Below are 18,216 nucleotides of genomic sequence, written 5' to 3' on the forward strand. Positions count from 1 at the left end.
TAATAATATTTTTGACTGTTTTCATGTTTGGTTGTTTGCTTAATGTTATTGGCATAAACTTATTATTTACTCCATGATGCAAAAATATACATACTAGCACCACCGCCCATCAATTGAAAATTAAGCAAATTTTAGTGTCAAAATAGTCTTTAAAATTAAACCCAAGTCTAATGTTGTGAATAAAACAATTGCGCAAAAATTTACGCTGTAATTAATTTTAATGGGGGTGTTTTTTTTGGGGGGGGGGGGCTAAAGACTCCCTGGGAGTTTTGTATTTTTAAATTAAATCTAAGCTTACCTAATGTTGTAAATAAAACAATTGCGCAAAAATTTATGGAAGTATTTTTTTTTTTTTTTTTTGCTAAAGACTTGCTGGGAGTTTTTTTTTTAAAGGTCGCGATGAAAAATTCTTTTTTTAACACTTTTTTTGTGGCAACCTGCGGGTGCAATTAATTAGCCTGTAGCATTTAATTTTTCGACTTTTAACGCTAAATTGCAGGGTTCACAATAAGTCTGGAGGGGCAAACAATTAATTGTTGTAACTAAATGCTAAAATTTGCCTAAGTATCCGGCAAGAGGCATGGTGAACAACTAGACATAATCTCTCTGCGAAGCCATTCTCACGCTTCTTAGCCGAACCATGGACTCAAACAGAACGTGATCCATGGGCGGGCCTACTGTTGTTATTATTATTATCTTTGGCCTCAGATGGTTGACACCACGGACTTTCGCCCCTCCCTCTCCCCGCCTTGCTTTTTCATGATCAACCTTCCCCTAGTAATTCGCCTTGACCATGGAAGACAATGACGAGATCCCAAGTAGCTTTAGCAGCCGCAAGAGCCACCGACATGCTGCAATCCTCGACAGATATCTACCGGAGGGCTACTCTGCTGATCCAGAAGTGAGTCTATCGTCCCAAGCTGTGGTAGACAGCTCGACAGGACATCTTCAACAAAGCCCAGATCCGTCTACGACAGCGGCAGACTTGACTGAAGTTGGCCGTACTATGACAACAGAAGATAATGCCGATTCCTCAGCAAACAATGACGAGCAGTCATCACTGAGACTGCAAGGTGGAGACATACACCGTGATATGTTCAAGATCAAAGCTCGCGCAAACTCTCTGCGACGAGCCGCAACCTTCTCCCACCAGCCGTCACCGCGTTTGAGCCCTACTGACGAGCTCTCTTACCCAGAGCAACGCGTTCCAGGAGGATTTCGGCGCCAACACATTCAACACCATGGAAGACATCGCCGGAGATTGAGTGGAACCTTGATCGTTGCCCGAAACTTTATCGACTTTCTCGATTTATATGGCAGTTTTGCGGGCGAAGACTTGGAGGACGAGGACACCAGTTCCGAGGACGAGTCCGCGATTGAAGATCGTGACGTAGACGAGCCTGACGAGCGCCGTCCACTTATTCGCCGCCCGGCACCGGGACGACGCCGCAGCTCTAGACGGCTTGCACGGGAAGGCGACGCTAGCACAGTGAAGACATTTTTCACACTTATCAAGGCCTTCATTGGAACCGGAATTATGTTCCTTCCCAAGGCATTTCGCAACGGTGGCATTCTCTTCTCTTCTTTGACACTCGTGGCTGTGTCGCTGATTAACTGTCTTTGCTTCCGCCTCCTGCTCGACTGCCGGCAAAGATACGGCGGTGGTTATGGCGAATTAGGAGCAGCCATTGTTGGTCCTAAGTTTCGCAACCTCATTCTTGGCTCCATTGCATTATCCCAGCTGGGATTTGTTTGCACTGGACTCATCTTTACTGCCGAGAACCTGTACTCCTTTTTGGATGCCATCACTCGAGGCCACCAGAACATTAGCGTTGGAGTGCCGGGCCTGATTGCTTTACAGCTCGTGCCTCTCGTACCACTGGCGCTAATTCGAAATATTTCTAAGTTGGGGCCCGTCGCCTTACTTGCTGATGTTTTTATTCTCGTTGGCTTGGTGTACATTTGGCAATTTGACGTGCGAGCTTTGGCAACCCACGGGATGGACCCCACAGTGCGACTTTTCAACCCTTCGGCATTCACTTTGACCATTGGTTCTGCTATTTTCACCTTTGAGGGTATAGGACTTATCCTTCCTATCCAGTCTAGCATGAAGAAGCCGGAGCATTTCAGTGGGCTCCTCTATTTCGTGATGTTGCTCATTACAATCATCTTTACATCAGTGGGGGCCCTTTGCTATGCCACATTTGGCGAGAAGACTAAGATTCAGGTCATTTCAAACTTCCCTCAGGGCTCTGCACTGGTGAACGCGGTGCAATTTCTTTATTCTCTTGCCGTTCTTGCCGGCGAGCCCGTTCAGCTTTTTCCGGCAGTTCGTATCCTAGAGACGTCGCTATTCGGGGAGAGAGCAACGGGAAAGAAAAGCATTGCAATCAAGTGGCAGAAGAACGCAGTTCGAACTGCGGTTATGGGTCTTTGTGTCGGCATCAGTATGGTTGGTGCCAGCGATTTGGACAAATTTGTCGCTTTGATTGGAAGCTTCGCATGCGTTCCCCTCGTATACATTTATCCGGCGTATCTGCATTATAAGGGCATTGCGGCTTCCCCTTGGGTCAAAGCTTTTGACCTTGTACTGATGATTTTAGGATTGATTGCCATGTTCTACACCACCTCGGTCACGGCTGCGCAATGGATACAGGGCTAGACATCTGGGTGAGCAATGGTCTGCGTCCAACGACCTCTCCCTCACACCCACATAAAAGGGTGACATGGAAAGAGATCAATACATCCTGCTAAGAGAATAGGGATGTTTTAGGAATAAGTAGGACTAAATACATGTGCGCCGGTCTATGTGTCGTTCCGTTCCATTCGATGGCAATCTAACCCGGTGCCCCTCTAGCTACCGAATCCATTCATGCGCATCCCGTATTCGTTCCGAAGCATCTATTTCCATTGGTGTTTGATACTTATGGTCGCTATGATTGGCGAGCAATTGATAGCAGATGTACACTCGGAAGGCAAAACAATTTGGTTGTGGCCGGACTGACTGTTGGCCAATTTTGTTGCTGACCTCCGCCGTGCCACCACCGTCCAAAACTTCCAATGGTTGTGGCCTCCTCCATGCTGGGAGAACCATTGATGGTAGAATCATTTTCTCTGCTCGCCCAGCCTAGCAGTAAGACATACTCCGTACCTTCATATACAATATTGTGACCTCTATGTTTCTCCTTGTAGCATATAGTAGCTACAAATGGCCTAAATCACCCAACAACACATCAATGACAACGATGCGAACTATACTGTGGAAAGAAACGTATGTATGGCTTGAGTATGCCGCCTCGTCAGACATGGCGACAAACTGATGACATGCCTCGTCTGGTGATAAATACCTACCTGGGTGGGCAGGCACGGGGGTGTCACAAAAAGTCAGGTGCTGCCCCACCTGGGTATCTACGGGGGTAGGTATCTAGTTCTGTCACAGAGGTGCCTTTCTATGTAGGTCGTCATTATCAACGAGCCCCCTAAGCAACGAGAACGGAAAGAATGGGCTCATCGACATCGAAAGTCGGCCGTGCTACCCCAGTAGCTGCAAGACGATACCCAGTGCGAGATCAGAATCGCGGACCAGCGAATCTAAGCCAAACGAAGCAACATGCGAAGTTGCCAAGTGGCAGCGGCAAAAAGGAACACGGTATGTGCTTCCTATGCACAGCTACAATGTGCACACCCACGTACACGGCTAACTCGAGCAACATGTAGCAATAATAGCGGATGGAAGCGATCCCGACTTCTCACATGGCGATTTCTCCCGTCGACTTCAGCAAATGGGTGTAGTACAACCAAATCCAACATTCTCCCCATCGTCAACAGCCAAAACACACATGCGACAAGAATTGAGCGATACACCAAAGTACGCATTATCTAGTCATAATGCTACGTTGTCGGTCCTTGAAGCCCGTGAATTCCTTCAACAGCAGGCAGATGATGACACCGCCAAGGTTGGTCAGACGAGAAGCCATGGCAGAAGATTTGTGGATATGAGGACGTTGATCGATAGCTTGAGACTGAGAGACCAGGGCGTTCCTTACACGGCAATCGAGGAACGTCTGAAACTCCAGCCGGGCACCCTCGGAAGACTTGGTCGTCGTGGCATTCTTGCGCACCTCTCGAAAGCCTTGTAAATCCTGTCTTTGTTGACATACGCGGATTCGAGACCACAAAATCAGCCACGGGGGGGTGTGAAGACGAAAGTAAACTCATCACCAACACGACTTGGGGCAATGTTCTCATGGACAACATATTCCGCAGCTCACAATTCCTCAGGCACGAGGCCGCCAGAGAGAGGCCGTGAATCACCCAATGCACGTCAGCCTCAGTCGTCATGCCGCTATCACCATATGTTACGCCAACGAGGCGAAACCTCGATATGACACTCATATTGGTAAATTTGATGTTGACCTCACCGGGCGGTTTAAATGCCGTTACCACCAGTGCAGTCGTCTGGGGGTGCTTTGAGCATGCAAGTCGGAGGAAGTAGCAATATGTTGACACTCTTCCGACACTCCCTCCACTACGAAAGACCAGTGCGTGTCATGATGGTGCTGGCATTGTTTAGCAGCAACGCAGCAACGGTTTGGTACCCATACCCATGAAGTAAACTATGATATAGCTGGCCATTTCCTGTAAACTTCAGAAGAAAAGTTAAAGCTTCTTACATTATCTAACTACCGCTGGGTTGTTTATATAGCCTCGTTTTCTGCAGTGTTCGATGCAGACAGAACACGCACCGTCATATATAATTGCTAGCGAACATTGAATGCAAATTGTCAGCCGACCCGGTGTCAGCCAACCTAGCAAGGTCCTCTCTATAGTGTAGTGTATTTAACTATACTTACTAGGTGAGACAGCTACTTTAGAAGCACGTAGACGCTGGTGTCTTTGATGATAACGCATTCCAGACGGGTAACCCATTGGTTGATGCTATCTGCCAAGACGAAATTGCATAAGGCGAAGCACTTTCCAGGGACGGGACTCCTCTGATTAGCATGTTCGGATCGTAAACGTATCCTCCGGCGGGAGAGCAGGTTTATGGGCTAGGGCTAAATCGTCAAGTATATGATGCTTACAGGAGACGAGCCACTCGGGGGTTGTCTGAGGTGCAAGGATTCCAAGGTGCTGTGAAGTGCCTCAGTGCTATCTTCTGGTGGGCTCAGTTTGACCTGTCCTAAATCGATGAGCTGGTCCGGTTCTATATCCGTCTTCACGAAATTCCCAGCACGGCCGTGCATATGGTCTTGCGATGCCACAGCCAGTGCTTCATTACCAGATCCACCACTTCATCGGGGCACGGTGATGGTAGTTACGAGGTTATGCATCCGAACTTCTGCGTATGGTGCCATGGTGCACACGACCACAAAGGTCTGTCAAATGAAAAATTACATCAGGTTCAATATATCTGATACTCCATCATCATAAATCCTCGTCTAAATTGCCACAGACAAAGCACCTTTATGGTCTACCCTGTATGCCGAAATGATGTTCGGTTGCTACCTGGTATATAAGATATTGTATTGCGTATCGGCACTTAGATTGCCATGATTCAACCTCCGCCCTTAGTCAATACCAATGGCCGGCCAAAATACCTCGTCAGGATACGGGTATGCCACCTCTTCGCGACAGCGAAGGTGCTGGATGTCCGTGTCCGGCCCTGCATGCGTAACGAGTCCGAAGGTCAGAATGTCATATAATGGGAGGATAAGAAAGGTATGAGGTTAAATGATGGCCACGACTTCACCACGACAGACCGTAGAAGTCCCATCTGAAGCGCCAAATGTTGTACTGCAACGGGCAGCGCTGTACCTCTTTCGCGAACACAGTACACTGGAAATTCGTAGAATGACCAGAACAAGTGGGAGAATACCCAGTCAAAATTCCATCATCTGCCGAAACTAATGGTCTGCATGTACATTCGGTCCTACTTCTCGGTCCACCACATGTACACAAGCGAACACGGGTTCAGCAGTGCAGCCTGTTCCCAGGTGAAAACCAGGACCGGTGGTGGTAACAGGTACTGTCAAGCACGGTATCTTGGCACAGTTAACCATGCCGATCAGCCTACGAATTAGCCGCAACAATGCCCATCATCACATTCTCAACGCATGCGTGGATGACGGCAAATGAGGCAACAGTCGCGGTCTTGTGGAAACCCATCAACCTGCGACGTCGCTCTTGATTCATAAAGAGAGCTTATGGGAAGCCCCGATATGCTACATCCCCAATGCGTATTCCAGTGCAGCGCTTGGTGCAAGCCAAACAATATCATGCTGTCTACTGGAATATTCCCTGGAATAGGAGGTTGCCATTACCGACCCGGACTGGCAATGGCGGGATCACCATTGTCACGTCTTCTTTCTCCGCTTGCTGGTCGATGAGTTGGTAGCGGTTGGTATGACGGATGCGTCGGTGGTCGGGTCTGAGGTGGTAGGTGGCTCAGCGTCGCTGCTGAAGCCTTCGAAGACTTCTTCGCTATCTGCATCAGTCGCACCGTGCTCCTTCCCAGGAACCGTAGGCAAGGTACTTGTGGAGGGATCCTCAGTGTCCTCTATGGAGCGTTTTTTCGGCATCTCACCGAGCCGTCCGTCACGGCCAGCAATACCGTTGCTGTCGGAGTTCATCGACGGAGCTGGGGTGAACCAGGGAATTTTACCCCTCATAAAATCGTTCAACATCATTTTAGCGACGCCATCCAAGTCAGGCTCTCCTCCACGAAGAAGGCGGCCGCTTTTCCTGGCAAGGAGCTCGAGAAGCTCAGTCGCATTTGTCCACCCTTTGAGATCATACGTCTTTTCCATGTGATGACGCTTTACCCTATCTACAAGCGCTGATATGTACTGCTCTGGATGCTCTACCTTCTCGACTCGGACGACGCCGCGGAGGACAAGGTCAGTAGGAGTATCAGTGCTTGATGGCGGTACAACGCCCGGGCAATCTATGAGGTATATTCTCTTCATAAGGCTCACATATTGCCAAACCTTAGTCTCACCAGGGATAGGGGCGACAGTGCAGACCTTCTTCTTCAGAAGAGTATTAATAATAGAAGACTTGCCAGTGTTGGGGCCCCCAATCAAACCAACAGATATCTGTTTCCTGTCGGCATGGAGTGTGGAGAATTGTCGTAATAGCTGAATTAAGGAGCCCTTGCCAAATGAATTGTTGATGCTGGCGTGAAAAGCCAATGTTGGATATTCCTTGGATAAGCTTCGAACCCAAGCAGCCTAGTTAGGAATTAGCGCATAAACTTCCCAATAGTGGTAGAAACAAACAGATGTCTACAAGAGGGTATGTATGTGTCGTCACTAAGAAATCTCCAGTTTGTGCTCCGCAGAGGATCATGTAGACTTCAACTCATAGACACATGGACCACCTCATGATAGTGCCAGAACGGCACCCATCATGCCGTCAATATTGAATTGACGGCAGGCGAGAGTGGTATGATTAATATTCCAACACCGTAACAGACAACCTTCGTGAGAGAGAATGAAGGAGTCCTGACAAAGGACATTGGGATTGCACCACTGGTAAGAAGTGGCTCTGGGAAGGCTCTGGGAAGGGAGTTGCCGTCTGGGTGGCGGCGGCGGGTGTTCAGTACGGGACTTACGGCAACGCTGGTTGGGACAAGATCACACTTGTTCAACACAAAAATTAAATGTTTGTGTGGCGCCTCTTCCTTGAGATATTTCTCAATGCTCCGGCATCGGGTTCCGACGGGATCGCGAGCATCCAGGACATGGATAACGACGTCAGAGGAATCGATAACTTTGTAGAGCTCATTCCAGATACGCTTACTCTGGCCCTTGTCGAAAACTGGCTCAATAGCCATGGTCACTTGGCGCTCCTCTTCATCTTGTCCAGACAGCCCGCTGAGAAGTCTGGCCTGCTCCAAACGATCCTGGTACGAGTCCATACTCTTCTCCGTATCCCCAGCCAGATCCGTTAGGCTGCTAACATTGAGTTTAACTCTTTTGCGCTGCGCCCTTGGCCCAAATACTTCAGCAAAAGGCGAGGTTTCGACGGTCATCTTCGCCTTATGCTGTTTGATCCCATTAGTGTCCTGACCATCTCGAATTAAACTCATAGGAAGTTTGTTCGACTTGAGGAGGACTTGGTAAGGATCTTTTGCCTTCTCAGCCATAGCATCCCGGAACGCATTGAGCGTGTCCTGTGACACAACTCGGGTATTTGTGAACCATTTTCGATTCGGCTCGATTCGAGCATCTGGGACGTCCCGAGATTGGTAAGAGGCGGCCTTGGTTATCTTGCCTTCGGCATTTCTCTGCGCCTTCCCCTCCTTATACATGTTCAAGGTCTTGACCTTCTTCGCATTGCTTACGCGAGACAGTTAATTGGTATGCTCGACACGGTGTTGGGGAGTAGTACATACCGATAAAAGTTTTCGCCCTTGACGCGCACATTTGCGAGGCCATCCCCTGTTTTGCCCTGGCGGACTCGCCGGTTGGCCTCTTTCTTTCCCGTACCCATGGTGACCAAAGCCCTTCTGGTTGGGAAAAGATCAGTTGATGTTGAAGTAGAAACGAACTGGCCGGATTTTTTTTTTTTGGGATGAGCCCAATTTAAACCTGATTCGCTGCCTGCCCCACCTCCTCATATCTACCCGCAGCAAACCTTGGTAACCAAGCGCAGGGCATTGTTCAGACTGCTTAGGCTGGCTTCGGAAGGAAATAATCCGCGTCCAGGCAATGGCACCAGCATTTTTCCAAAGCCCGTGTCTCCAGCTCCTGTTGTGGAAGCTCCCAAATTCTTCACCTCAACAGATCACCACGATTTTAGCAGAAATCATGTCCTTTAGCGCCCCCGGGCCGTGTTTTCGTGCCCAAGCACAGCGAATGCTCTCAATTTCGCGCATGAGTTTCTCATCTTCCTCAGCTCGGCCCAATCGTGTACCGCCCGAGTCACCATCGTACATTCGTCTACCTACCCCCCCACAGTCCGACGAGGCCAGACCTCGTCGAGTCCGTGGCCATCTCCCAATACCACGTGAAATATTTCCTCGCGTGGAAGGCAATAGGAAAACTCAACCAGAATATTTGCACAAGACAGCGCCGCGCTCGACAAAGTCTGCTCGCGAAGCAACCACGGCAGCCCAACAATGGAAAAAAGCAATGGCAGAGAGCAGACGTACTAATCTGAAGGAAGGTATAGATGCCCTCTGGATCCGACGGCAAGATATGGATAAATCCCGAGACGAACGTGTGAGCCGCAGGTTTTACAAACACAACAAAGCCAGCGCGGCTCCAGAAAGGGAGGACGACAGATTCACTAGACCTACTGTGTTGGATGCCATTATGGATACGAAGGTGTATCCTGATCCGGCTCGATTTGCTCGTGCCGATAGGAGCCGCACAAGGGTACTTGCAAGAGAGACGGAGAAAAGAGAGGCTCGGAGGGATGCCCTTATGGAACTTTATACAAGCGCCTCACAGTTCATTGTTCATGAGAATGAGCTGAAGGCGAAGATCGACGAAGTCTTTGCGGAGGATTACTTCCAGAAACGGAGTCAAGAGATCCATCGACATGGGATGACTGAGAATATGTGGGGTTCCTATGGCAAACCACCGTCCATTGCCAACATGATGGAGACTGCCACTGGGGGCTCGACAAAGGTCATGGAGGCTGACCAAACGGAATCTGACCGCTCAGTAAAGAGACAAAAGAGAATAGCAGAGGATTTGACTGGGGGCAGGATGGTCTAGTTGTCTCGTGCTTTGTATATTGTATGTAGTATCTGCCGTGTTCCTAAACTAGCTGTAATAATAGGTCTCTTCTAAGCCACTGCATTTCGAGACTCGAAATACCGTGACCAATCAAAATGATTCTATATAGGAGCCCACCGCCGGTCATATGCCGTGTGCTAGTCGAATACAAGTACCGGCGCTGAAGCAAATGCATCGCTGCGTTGAATGTCGCCTTCGTGGAGTATGTACCGATTCGAGTGTCCAGCGAAACCTGGAAAGAGACAATACTGTGGCTACAACACATGAAAAGTCGTCGCTTCTATCGTTTCTCCACCAGAAGGAAGTGCATCGCAATGTATGCCATGACGATAAAGGTTATGGCAAAAACGCCCAAATTGCGAACGTCCGACCACAAAGCACCATTATCGAAGCCGAAGGAGCTCAAAATTGCGGCACCAGGTACTGTGATGTCGAGGCCATATTTCTTGTCAACAAGTGTGAGCTCAACCACTTCGTTCACTATGAGTGACTCAAAACCATAGTGAAAGATTGATAATGTCTGGAGCCATAGGGCTCCGGGGGGTGTTGCGTCGTGATTAAGTAAAAATCCTGCAAACAGAAGGCTGAAAAGCATAATCAAGCTACCGATCAAGTTGGCAACTCCGCCGTTTTTGCATAGAATGCCGACGAATAGGCAGATGGCAGCGGCAGCCAAATTAAACAGGACTAGAACCAACAAAAATCTGAAGAAATGAGCTGAGTCGGGAACTAGCCCAGTCATTGGATAAATAATTGACCCCATTAAAATTGGTGGAACAATTCTCAACGGAATTATGTCAAATAAGACTTTGGCCGCAAAGTAGGTAATTGGCGAATAGTACCCGTTTGCTCGCTCACGTAGGAACAGAAGACGCTCCGTTGAAAAGACATTTAAGCTCGTAAGAGTGCTGAATCCGAATAGAGCAAGAAGAAAGAAAAAGAGACCTAGCCGGTTCTGAAAGCCTGGGATATCATCTGTTAGACCGTAGAAGAGGTATCCTGAGAAGACGGCGAGGATTATGGCAATTGCGTAATGGGTAAGCATGAGCATCGGATCTCGATAGAGATTTTTCCACGTTCTTTGAGAAAGAATGATAAACTGTCCCACGTAACCGACACGGGCATATCCACGCCCTATGACACCAATACCAAGGCTGGGTCTATCATCAATATAGCCATTGGCATTTGAGCCATTGGTCTCAGCTGCGATCGTCACAGCCTGGCGTATTTCTTGATGAGTCGTTTGCGCTATTTTGGACCGAGAAAATGCTTGCGTCATGAGATCAAGATCAGTGACCGAGTTTGCTGTTGCTGCCGGGGGTAGATCGTGAGGATCGTCTCGAGTTTGTGAAAGCAGCGCGTTTGTGGGATTTAACTGAAGCTTATAATTGCCTGCCTCCTCCCCACCAGCGTCAGAGGATGCCGTGGTGTCTGCTGTTTGCTTACGTCGAGTAAATAGCTCGCGTTCTTGCCGTTGGCGAATTGAGTCTCGTCGAAAGTTTCTGGGTCTAGGAGATGGTGACAGTTCTCCGACGCTGTCTTCACCTGTGCTATTCCCCGAAATACTTGCTATTGATTTCACTGCCTTTGTGCTGCTGGGACCGACACTAGCCGCATCTACTGCAACACCCCCGTCATCGGCCGAGACGCTTCGACCAGCATGCATCGTGAGGTCAACAAGGTAGTCGGCGATGTTGAAACCTTGTGGGCATTCGTATCCTATGGAGTCAAAATACGGCTGGCATTCGGCAAATGGGCCAGAATAAACTGCTTTGCCCTGTGCCAACAAAATAAGGCGGTCGAACAGGGCCACAATATTAGACCGAGGTTGGTGGATCGTGAATATGACCGTTCTTTGATAACTCTTCGCAAGGGTAACAAGACATTCGACAACGTTGTACGCGTTAAAGGCATCCAATCCGCTGGTAGGCTCATCAAGAAAGAGAATAGAGGGACTGGTGACCAGCTCACAGGCTATACCAACCCGGCGCTTCTCACCACCAGATATACCACGCCCTTTGCCCTCCTCGGACCCAATCAGCGAATCGCGAATATGGTAAATGCCCAGTTCTTTTTCTACCTCGAATACTCTTTGCTCCTTCACCGCGCGACTCATATCACGGGGCAATCGCAGAAGAGCGCTGTTAAGAATTGTCTCGTGAACAGTGAGTGTTGGGAGCATTGTGTCCTCCTGGTCAACAAACCCAACAACCTTTTTGTACTCTGAGCTGCCGACGTTCTCACCATTCACGTAGAAAGTGCCTTCTACCGAGCCGCGCTTGTTTTTACGAGCAAGAATATCCAGAAAGGTTGTCTTTCCCGCCCCAGAAGCGCCCATGATTGCCGTCACCTCACCTGGATGACAAACACCCTGGATACCACCCAGGATACCCTTGCCACCTAATTGATATGAGACATTCTCAAAATACAGAGTAGCGGGTTTATGCTCAGCCATGAGTTTGGTTGCTTCATCGTCGGAGTCCTCCAGGCGAATCGCACCATACCTCAACTTTCGGCGTGAGAGAACCCAGGTCATGATAATGACAGCCACAACAAATAGTGCACAAATAGCGATGACTCCAGCAATAAGAGGCGTATTGATTTGCTTCACCGGCCTTCTGTACCCTGGAACCTGGGTCTCATGCAAGCATTCTCCGGCCTGACAATCAAGCAGGATGCTAGAGTCACCAATCAGGCTGCGAATAAGTTTGTCCATCTCTGGCTCTTTAAAGGCGCAGTCGTGAGCACCACCATTCTGTTGGGTGCACTGGAAGCCCCCAGGGCCGCGAATTGCCTGGTCGAGAAAGTCGCTTAAATCTATTGAGCCATCCTTGCCGCACAACATGCGTTCTGAGATGCAACTGCAGCGTATCTTGTCGCATTTGTAGGACGTGGTGTTTTTGGTTTCACCAAACTCGGCACTGGAGTCGCAATCGCTCAAGTGGCAATAAAACGATTCCACAGCATCGACCCAGACTGTAAAGTAGCGGATTAGTTTTTGCTAGTAGATAACACTTAGGAACCGGCCAATAAGGCCCTTTGTTTGGGGCAGATGAGATCCAAGACGTACACTGGAAGTCACAGGTTTTTTCTTCTTTCTGACAGGAAAAGGTGACCTCGGGTCGTTGTTCGCCGAGAAGATCCGTGATCTTCCTGTTAGTCACCTTGCAAAGTTGGTGGTTTTGATGTATGACCTCGCCGTTCTGATAGCAGACACCTCCTTTCCCGGTTTCTACCATCGCGTTGCAAGCTCTATTGTCTGTGCAGACATTACAATTGATCCCGGTCCACCCTTCGTCGCAATCGCACGTTTCCCCAGAGCGCATTTGTCGATCTCGACCCTTTGCTAGGGAACCACAAACTAAATAAACATATTCATTAGCGTATGATCAGGCGCCTCAAGATGAATACAGAGATCTAGGCGGTAAAAGTAGCACCTACGTGGTTGAAGGCAATCGTCGCCACCGAAGCCTGCCGGACAGTCACACTTCCCATTGAACTCGTTGCAGCCAGCATACTGAGCACAGACGTGGGATGGAAGAAGACAGTTGAAGCTGCGGGTAGTTAGAATTAGAGACATTGCCATAGCATCGGTGGAACTTACCAAGGAGGACAGTTAGGAGGCCTGTCATCCATCAAGGCGAGTTTAGACCGCAGTATGTCAATATCTTGATATGAGGAGTTCCTGAAGGCTAGTACTGCTGAGGGAAGATAAACCATAGCCCCAAGAGCCAAGCTTCTCCATAGCGACGGAGCCATGGCTGCCAGAACAAACATGCAAAAGGGTTGCGGGCGCAGGAATTACAAGACGAAGGCCGCTCGTGGTGTTTGGTCGTCGAAGGCCAAGGTGACAACTTGGGGACCTTGACGTCGTCACTGGCAGTGGGTCTGGCCAAGTTAAGGCAACAAACAGGCAGCACGTTTCACAGCTGGGGACCAATGTTGTGGACTAGCGGCAATGAGAACGTCAAGTGATCTTGGGACCCCCAATAATCACAGAACCATGCAATGTCACCACTCCTATGTACGGAGCATGGAGAATTCAGTCCTGGGACTTTCGACCCACACTGACAGAAGAACGGAGAAGGCCACTACGCTGTGACAGTTACCACACTCTACCCCTGCATCCAGGCCATCGGGATTGAATGGGGAAAGGGGACATGTCGAGATGTGGCAACCTTGGACGACTTGGGAACAATGTGAGGGACATATACGGCTCACTGCGCCATGCGCCTGGATAGAGTGGGAAGTGATAAGTATTTGGCTAATCAAAGACGTAGCAGCATGCGGCGTAACGTGCACTTCAATTGTTAACTTTGAAGTGAGTGATGAATATCCTTATATTTCACTTTGCACACATGGCCGACCTACGGACTGTATCTATGATGTTGAGTTGCTGGACTTCACCATCAGGGGTAAAGGCAAGGGCTTCTGAGAAATTTGCAACATCTTACGCTCAAAAGCAGAACGTTGACATTCAAATTGGCCCTGGCCCTGCCTCACAAGCCGGTTCATTGCCTGACACATGGTTAGCCGGATTTTGGGCTTTTGTTCAATCAAGCCTGAGACGGAGAGAATCAGCCCTGTGTTGGCCAGCGCGGCAGTATGTGCCAGTCTTTACTACCGATACTATTCCAGCGGTGGACAATATTTCCTCAGCCAAAAACATCTCGCCTTTTAGCTTGAAAATTATGTGGGATGCGTCCATGGTCTTGGTAAATTTCTCCATGTAGGTGCCACATGATCAGCATGTCACTATGTGTGGAGATGCTTGGCGGATTTCAGCACCATAACCTGCCCTCTTAACCTCAGGTGAAAGGCGCGCCTTTTTCTGGAGCGGGAACAAACATCCCAGAAAACCACGGCCTTTACCTTTCAATAATTTGGACCCTAATCAGAGCTTGGGCATGCCATTTTAACGTACTACTTTGGATAGATGTGGATTAGCATCTAAACCACGTTCGTCTCATTGCAGACTGATCCCGACAACATCACTTGATTATTCCGCCTTGTTTTTGCGAACTGGGATTCCTGGTTCCAATTCAACCCTACTGCTTTCGGATATACCTCCTGGTGTGTCATAATGGTACAATTCGAACGCTTTGAGGTGGAACAATGGATGGATGAGTACGAGACCACGCCGAACGTATTAAATGTTGCGGAAACATGCTGCTCCTCAATTTCGATAGATGACCTATCTGGTCTTTCTGACGACAAGGAGAAGCCCGCACAAGTTCCGACATCTCACAGGCTTACCTACGGGTCGATTCGGGGATCACTAGCCTTGAGGCAGAAAGTCGCGCAACTTTGTGGTGATGCCAATCGGCATGAGCTGAATGCGGATAATGTCATTATCACGCAGGGTGCGATAAACGCCAACTTCCTCGTTTTGTATAGTCTGCTCGGACCAGGGGACCATGTGGTGTGCGTTTATCCAACATATCAACAGCTGTATTCCGTTCCAGCTAGCCTCGGGGCCGACGTGTCCTTATGGAAGCTACGATCAAACTCACGCTATATTCCTGATGTCGGCGAGCTGCGTATGCTAATAAGGCACAACACGAAGGTTCGCGGCAAGCATTTGTTCCCGCCATCTCATATAAACGCAATCCGCTAAATCCTATTACCTAGATGATCATCATCAATAACCCGAATAACCCAACTGGGGCAGTAATTCCCACCGTGGCATTGGAGGGCATTGCGGAACTAGCACGGGAGAAGAACATTATTCTGCTATCGGACGAAGTATACCGACCTTTGTTTCACGATGGGCATAGGGGTCCCAACTCACCTCCTCCAGCTACCGCCTTGGACTACGAGAGAATCATTGTTACTGGGTCCATGTCGAAGGCATTTGCTCTGGCAGGAATACGGATTGGCTGGGCCGCCTCCAGGGACCAAACTATAATGCAGACTCTTGCCGCTGCTCGAGACTACACAACCATCAGCGTTTCTCAACTAGACGATTACATTGCCAGCTATGCACTGTCGCTGCCGGTCAAAGACCGCCTACTACAGCGTAATATTGCACTGGCGTCGAGAAACCTTTCCATATTAAAGGAATTTATCGACAATCATAGTGATATTTGCTCTTGGGAACAACCCTTTGCAGGAACCACAGCTTTCATTCAGTTTTGGGCTCACGGCCGACCAGTCGATGATGTATCATTTTGCAAAGATCTCTTAAAACAAACTCAGGTTCTGTTTTGCCCCGGTTCGCTGTGCTTCGGTGGTGGCAAAGACTTTGCTGGGTTTGTTCGAGTCGGATACGTTTGTGAGACCGCTGTGCTCCAGGAAGCATTGAAGAAACTAGACAAGTATGTAAGAGATGGCTGGTGGAGTAAAGAGATAGCCACAGTTCGTGATTAACTTGTACATCGGTCATTGGACGTGGTACAAGTGGCAATGGTATCAGCGTTGTCTTCGCTGAATTGAGTGCATGAAAAGAGCTGGAGTCGGGCCGGCAAGCGGTAAAACGGCATAGAACGAAGAAAGAGCCACCGCGAATAAATCCATCCTACTGCTCATACAATTCCGTTTGGAGTCGCACTACTGTTTTGAAATACAGTAGGGTCTTGCTGACTCAACAGTTGGCACTGGTCAGGACCAGGTTTGGTGGGTGGAGTTCCAACTAACGTGGATCAAAAGAGGCTTGGCCTGGAACTCAAGCAAGCCCACCTCACTAGCCAGTTGATGACGACGCTTCCGGCACTTGACTTCCCGAACGACGAAGGCTTCATGGCCGGTCTCGCCGGCCGGGTCGATGTCGCTAAAGATCTTCGAGCGGATTCCTTTCCGGATTGTAATCTTGTTCCAGAGTCCTCGTAGACAGGAGCCTCTTAGAGAACGCGTTGATCCCCCTCGTTGCTCTCATTTCAAACTGGCGTGTTGGCGATGAAGAATTCTAAAGTCCTATGTCTTAGTGCCGTCCCGACGGCCACGCTCATAGCCACCGTAATTGGACAGGTGGTACAATGGGATATTCAGAAAACCCAGCAAGCAAACCTTTATCGTCGCTCTGGACCGACACTTCAATCAGATGTATCTAATGAGAAAACTCAAGGCGGATATTTTGCGACTGTTCAGATTGGAACGCCTGGCCAAAAGCTTTCCCTACAGCTCGATACTGGAAGCAGCGATGTTTGGGTACCTTCTAACGAAGCCGAGGTCTGCTTGGACAAATCCCGAGGCGGATGTCCTCTGGGCTCTTGTAAGTCACATTTGAGAGGAGACAAGAACATGTTTTTGCATTAATGATACGCTGACTGGCAACCGCTACTAGTTAACCCTAGACAATCTAGTACTTTCGACATCATCGTACGAAACGGTTTCGACATATCCTACCAGGATAATAGTTCCTCAAAAGGCGACTACTTTGCTGACAAGTTCGAGCTCGGCCCATCATCGATAGATAATTTTACTATGGGTCTGGGAAAGAACACGGATGTGCCCTTTGGCTTGATTGGCGTGGGCTATGCGAACAACGAGGCATCCACCGAAACTGCAAATGCAATATACCCGAACTTGCCGATAGCCATGCAAGAGGCTGGCATTATCAACTCTGTGGCTTATAGCTTATGGCTAAACGATTTGGATGCCAGTACCGGAAACATTCTGTTTGGTGGCATTGATACCGAGAAGTACGTTGGAAATTTGACTAGACTCCCAGTACTCTCTCAAAATCGGCAATTCACCCACTTTGTCGTTTCTATGTTCTCCCTAGAAGCAAGTAGTCCTAGTGGCAGCGACATATTGACATCAAAGGAGCTACCCTTGGGAGTGGTCCTCGACTCGGGCACAACTCTCACCTACTTACCTCCGGATATGGCCACTCAGGTGTGGAAGGAAGTTGGAGCAACATATGACGATGTTACTTTCAAAGCGGCTATCCTACCATGTTCCTATGCAAATCATGCTGGTTACTTCTCTTTCCTTTTCTCTGGACCTGCTGGCCCACGCATCAATGTCACCATGGACGAACTTGTCTTGCCTTTGACAACGGGAGAACCACCAAGATTTTCTGATGGTCCTCACAGAGGCCAGGCCATTTGCGAATTTGGCATTCAAAGCTCATCCGACACGCCATGGCTTCTAGGCGACACGTTTCTACGTTCTGCCTATGTAGTCTATGATTTAATCAACAATGAAGTGGGCATGGCGCCCACTGACTTCAACTCCACAAAATCAAATGTCATAGCATTTGCGAGCAAAGGGGCAACTATTCCTTCGGCGACTCCAGTAAATAACGGTACTCAATCCGATACACAGCCCCAGCCAACTCAAACCGGACAATCTGCCGCGAAAGGATTTCAAGCAGGCAATGTGGGTAGCCAACTGGAGCCTATGTCGGTGGATGGGCTGATGCTCGTCAGCATGGCTGTTGCTATACTTTTGATGGATGTGTTAGCATATTTTGACTGATCGTCTTGTCTCTTTACTTCCTTCATTTTAAAGCGAACCACTGCAT

General features: G+C 48.9%; 7 protein-coding genes across 7 annotated transcripts; 5 read left to right on the top strand and 2 right to left on the bottom strand.

Moving 5' to 3' along the window:
• Positions 1-793: 793 nt before the first annotated feature.
• VFPPC_01112 (amino acid transporter) lies at positions 794-2,662 on the top strand (the record flags this gene model as incomplete). Its single annotated transcript, XM_018280998.1, has 1 exon — positions 794-2,662. The coding sequence occupies one exon, from the start codon at positions 794-796 to the stop codon at positions 2,660-2,662; it is 1,869 nt and encodes a 622-aa protein (XP_018149476.1).
• Positions 2,663-3,501: 839 nt separating this feature from the next.
• On the top strand, positions 3,502-4,139 carry VFPPC_13002 (hypothetical protein; the record flags this gene model as incomplete). The annotated part of the gene is made up of 2 exons (XM_018290779.1): positions 3,502-3,649; positions 3,718-4,139. The coding sequence occupies 2 exons, from the start codon at positions 3,502-3,504 to the stop codon at positions 4,137-4,139; spliced, it is 570 nt and encodes a 189-aa protein (XP_018149477.1).
• A 2,217-nt stretch (positions 4,140-6,356) lies between these two features.
• VFPPC_15297 (nucleolar GTP-binding protein 2) lies at positions 6,357-8,496 on the bottom strand (the record flags this gene model as incomplete). Its single annotated transcript, XM_018293050.1, has 3 exons — positions 6,357-7,232; positions 7,616-8,342; positions 8,399-8,496. 3 exons carry the CDS (start codon positions 8,494-8,496, stop codon positions 6,357-6,359), a joined length of 1,701 nt encoding a protein of 566 aa, XP_018149478.1.
• A 641-nt stretch (positions 8,497-9,137) lies between these two features.
• Positions 9,138-9,728, top strand: VFPPC_01113 (hypothetical protein; the record flags this gene model as incomplete). The annotated part of the gene is made up of 1 exon (XM_018280999.1): positions 9,138-9,728. The coding sequence occupies one exon, from the start codon at positions 9,138-9,140 to the stop codon at positions 9,726-9,728; it is 591 nt and encodes a 196-aa protein (XP_018149479.1).
• A 301-nt stretch (positions 9,729-10,029) lies between these two features.
• VFPPC_01114 (ATP-dependent permease ADP1) lies at positions 10,030-13,508 on the bottom strand (the record flags this gene model as incomplete). The annotated part of the gene is made up of 4 exons (XM_018281000.1): positions 10,030-12,725; positions 12,820-13,110; positions 13,191-13,303; positions 13,354-13,508. 4 exons carry the CDS (start codon positions 13,506-13,508, stop codon positions 10,030-10,032), a joined length of 3,255 nt encoding a protein of 1,084 aa, XP_018149480.1.
• Positions 13,509-13,917: 409 nt separating this feature from the next.
• On the top strand, positions 13,918-14,184 carry VFPPC_15298 (hypothetical protein; the record flags this gene model as incomplete). Its single annotated transcript, XM_018293051.1, has 1 exon — positions 13,918-14,184. One exon carries the CDS (start codon positions 13,918-13,920, stop codon positions 14,182-14,184), a length of 267 nt encoding a protein of 88 aa, XP_018149481.1.
• A 648-nt stretch (positions 14,185-14,832) lies between these two features.
• VFPPC_01116 (aminotransferase) lies at positions 14,833-18,170 on the top strand (the record flags this gene model as incomplete). Its single annotated transcript, XM_018281001.1, has 5 exons — positions 14,833-15,315; positions 15,381-16,070; positions 16,398-16,573; positions 16,673-16,959; positions 17,032-18,170. The coding sequence occupies 5 exons, from the start codon at positions 14,833-14,835 to the stop codon at positions 18,168-18,170; spliced, it is 2,775 nt and encodes a 924-aa protein (XP_018149482.1).
• Positions 18,171-18,216: the final 46 nt, after the last annotated feature.

Source organism: Pochonia chlamydosporia, chromosome 1, assembly GCF_001653235.2.
Source record: "Pochonia chlamydosporia 170 chromosome 1, whole genome shotgun sequence".
Lineage (NCBI taxonomy): Eukaryota > Fungi > Ascomycota > Sordariomycetes > Hypocreales > Clavicipitaceae > Pochonia > Pochonia chlamydosporia.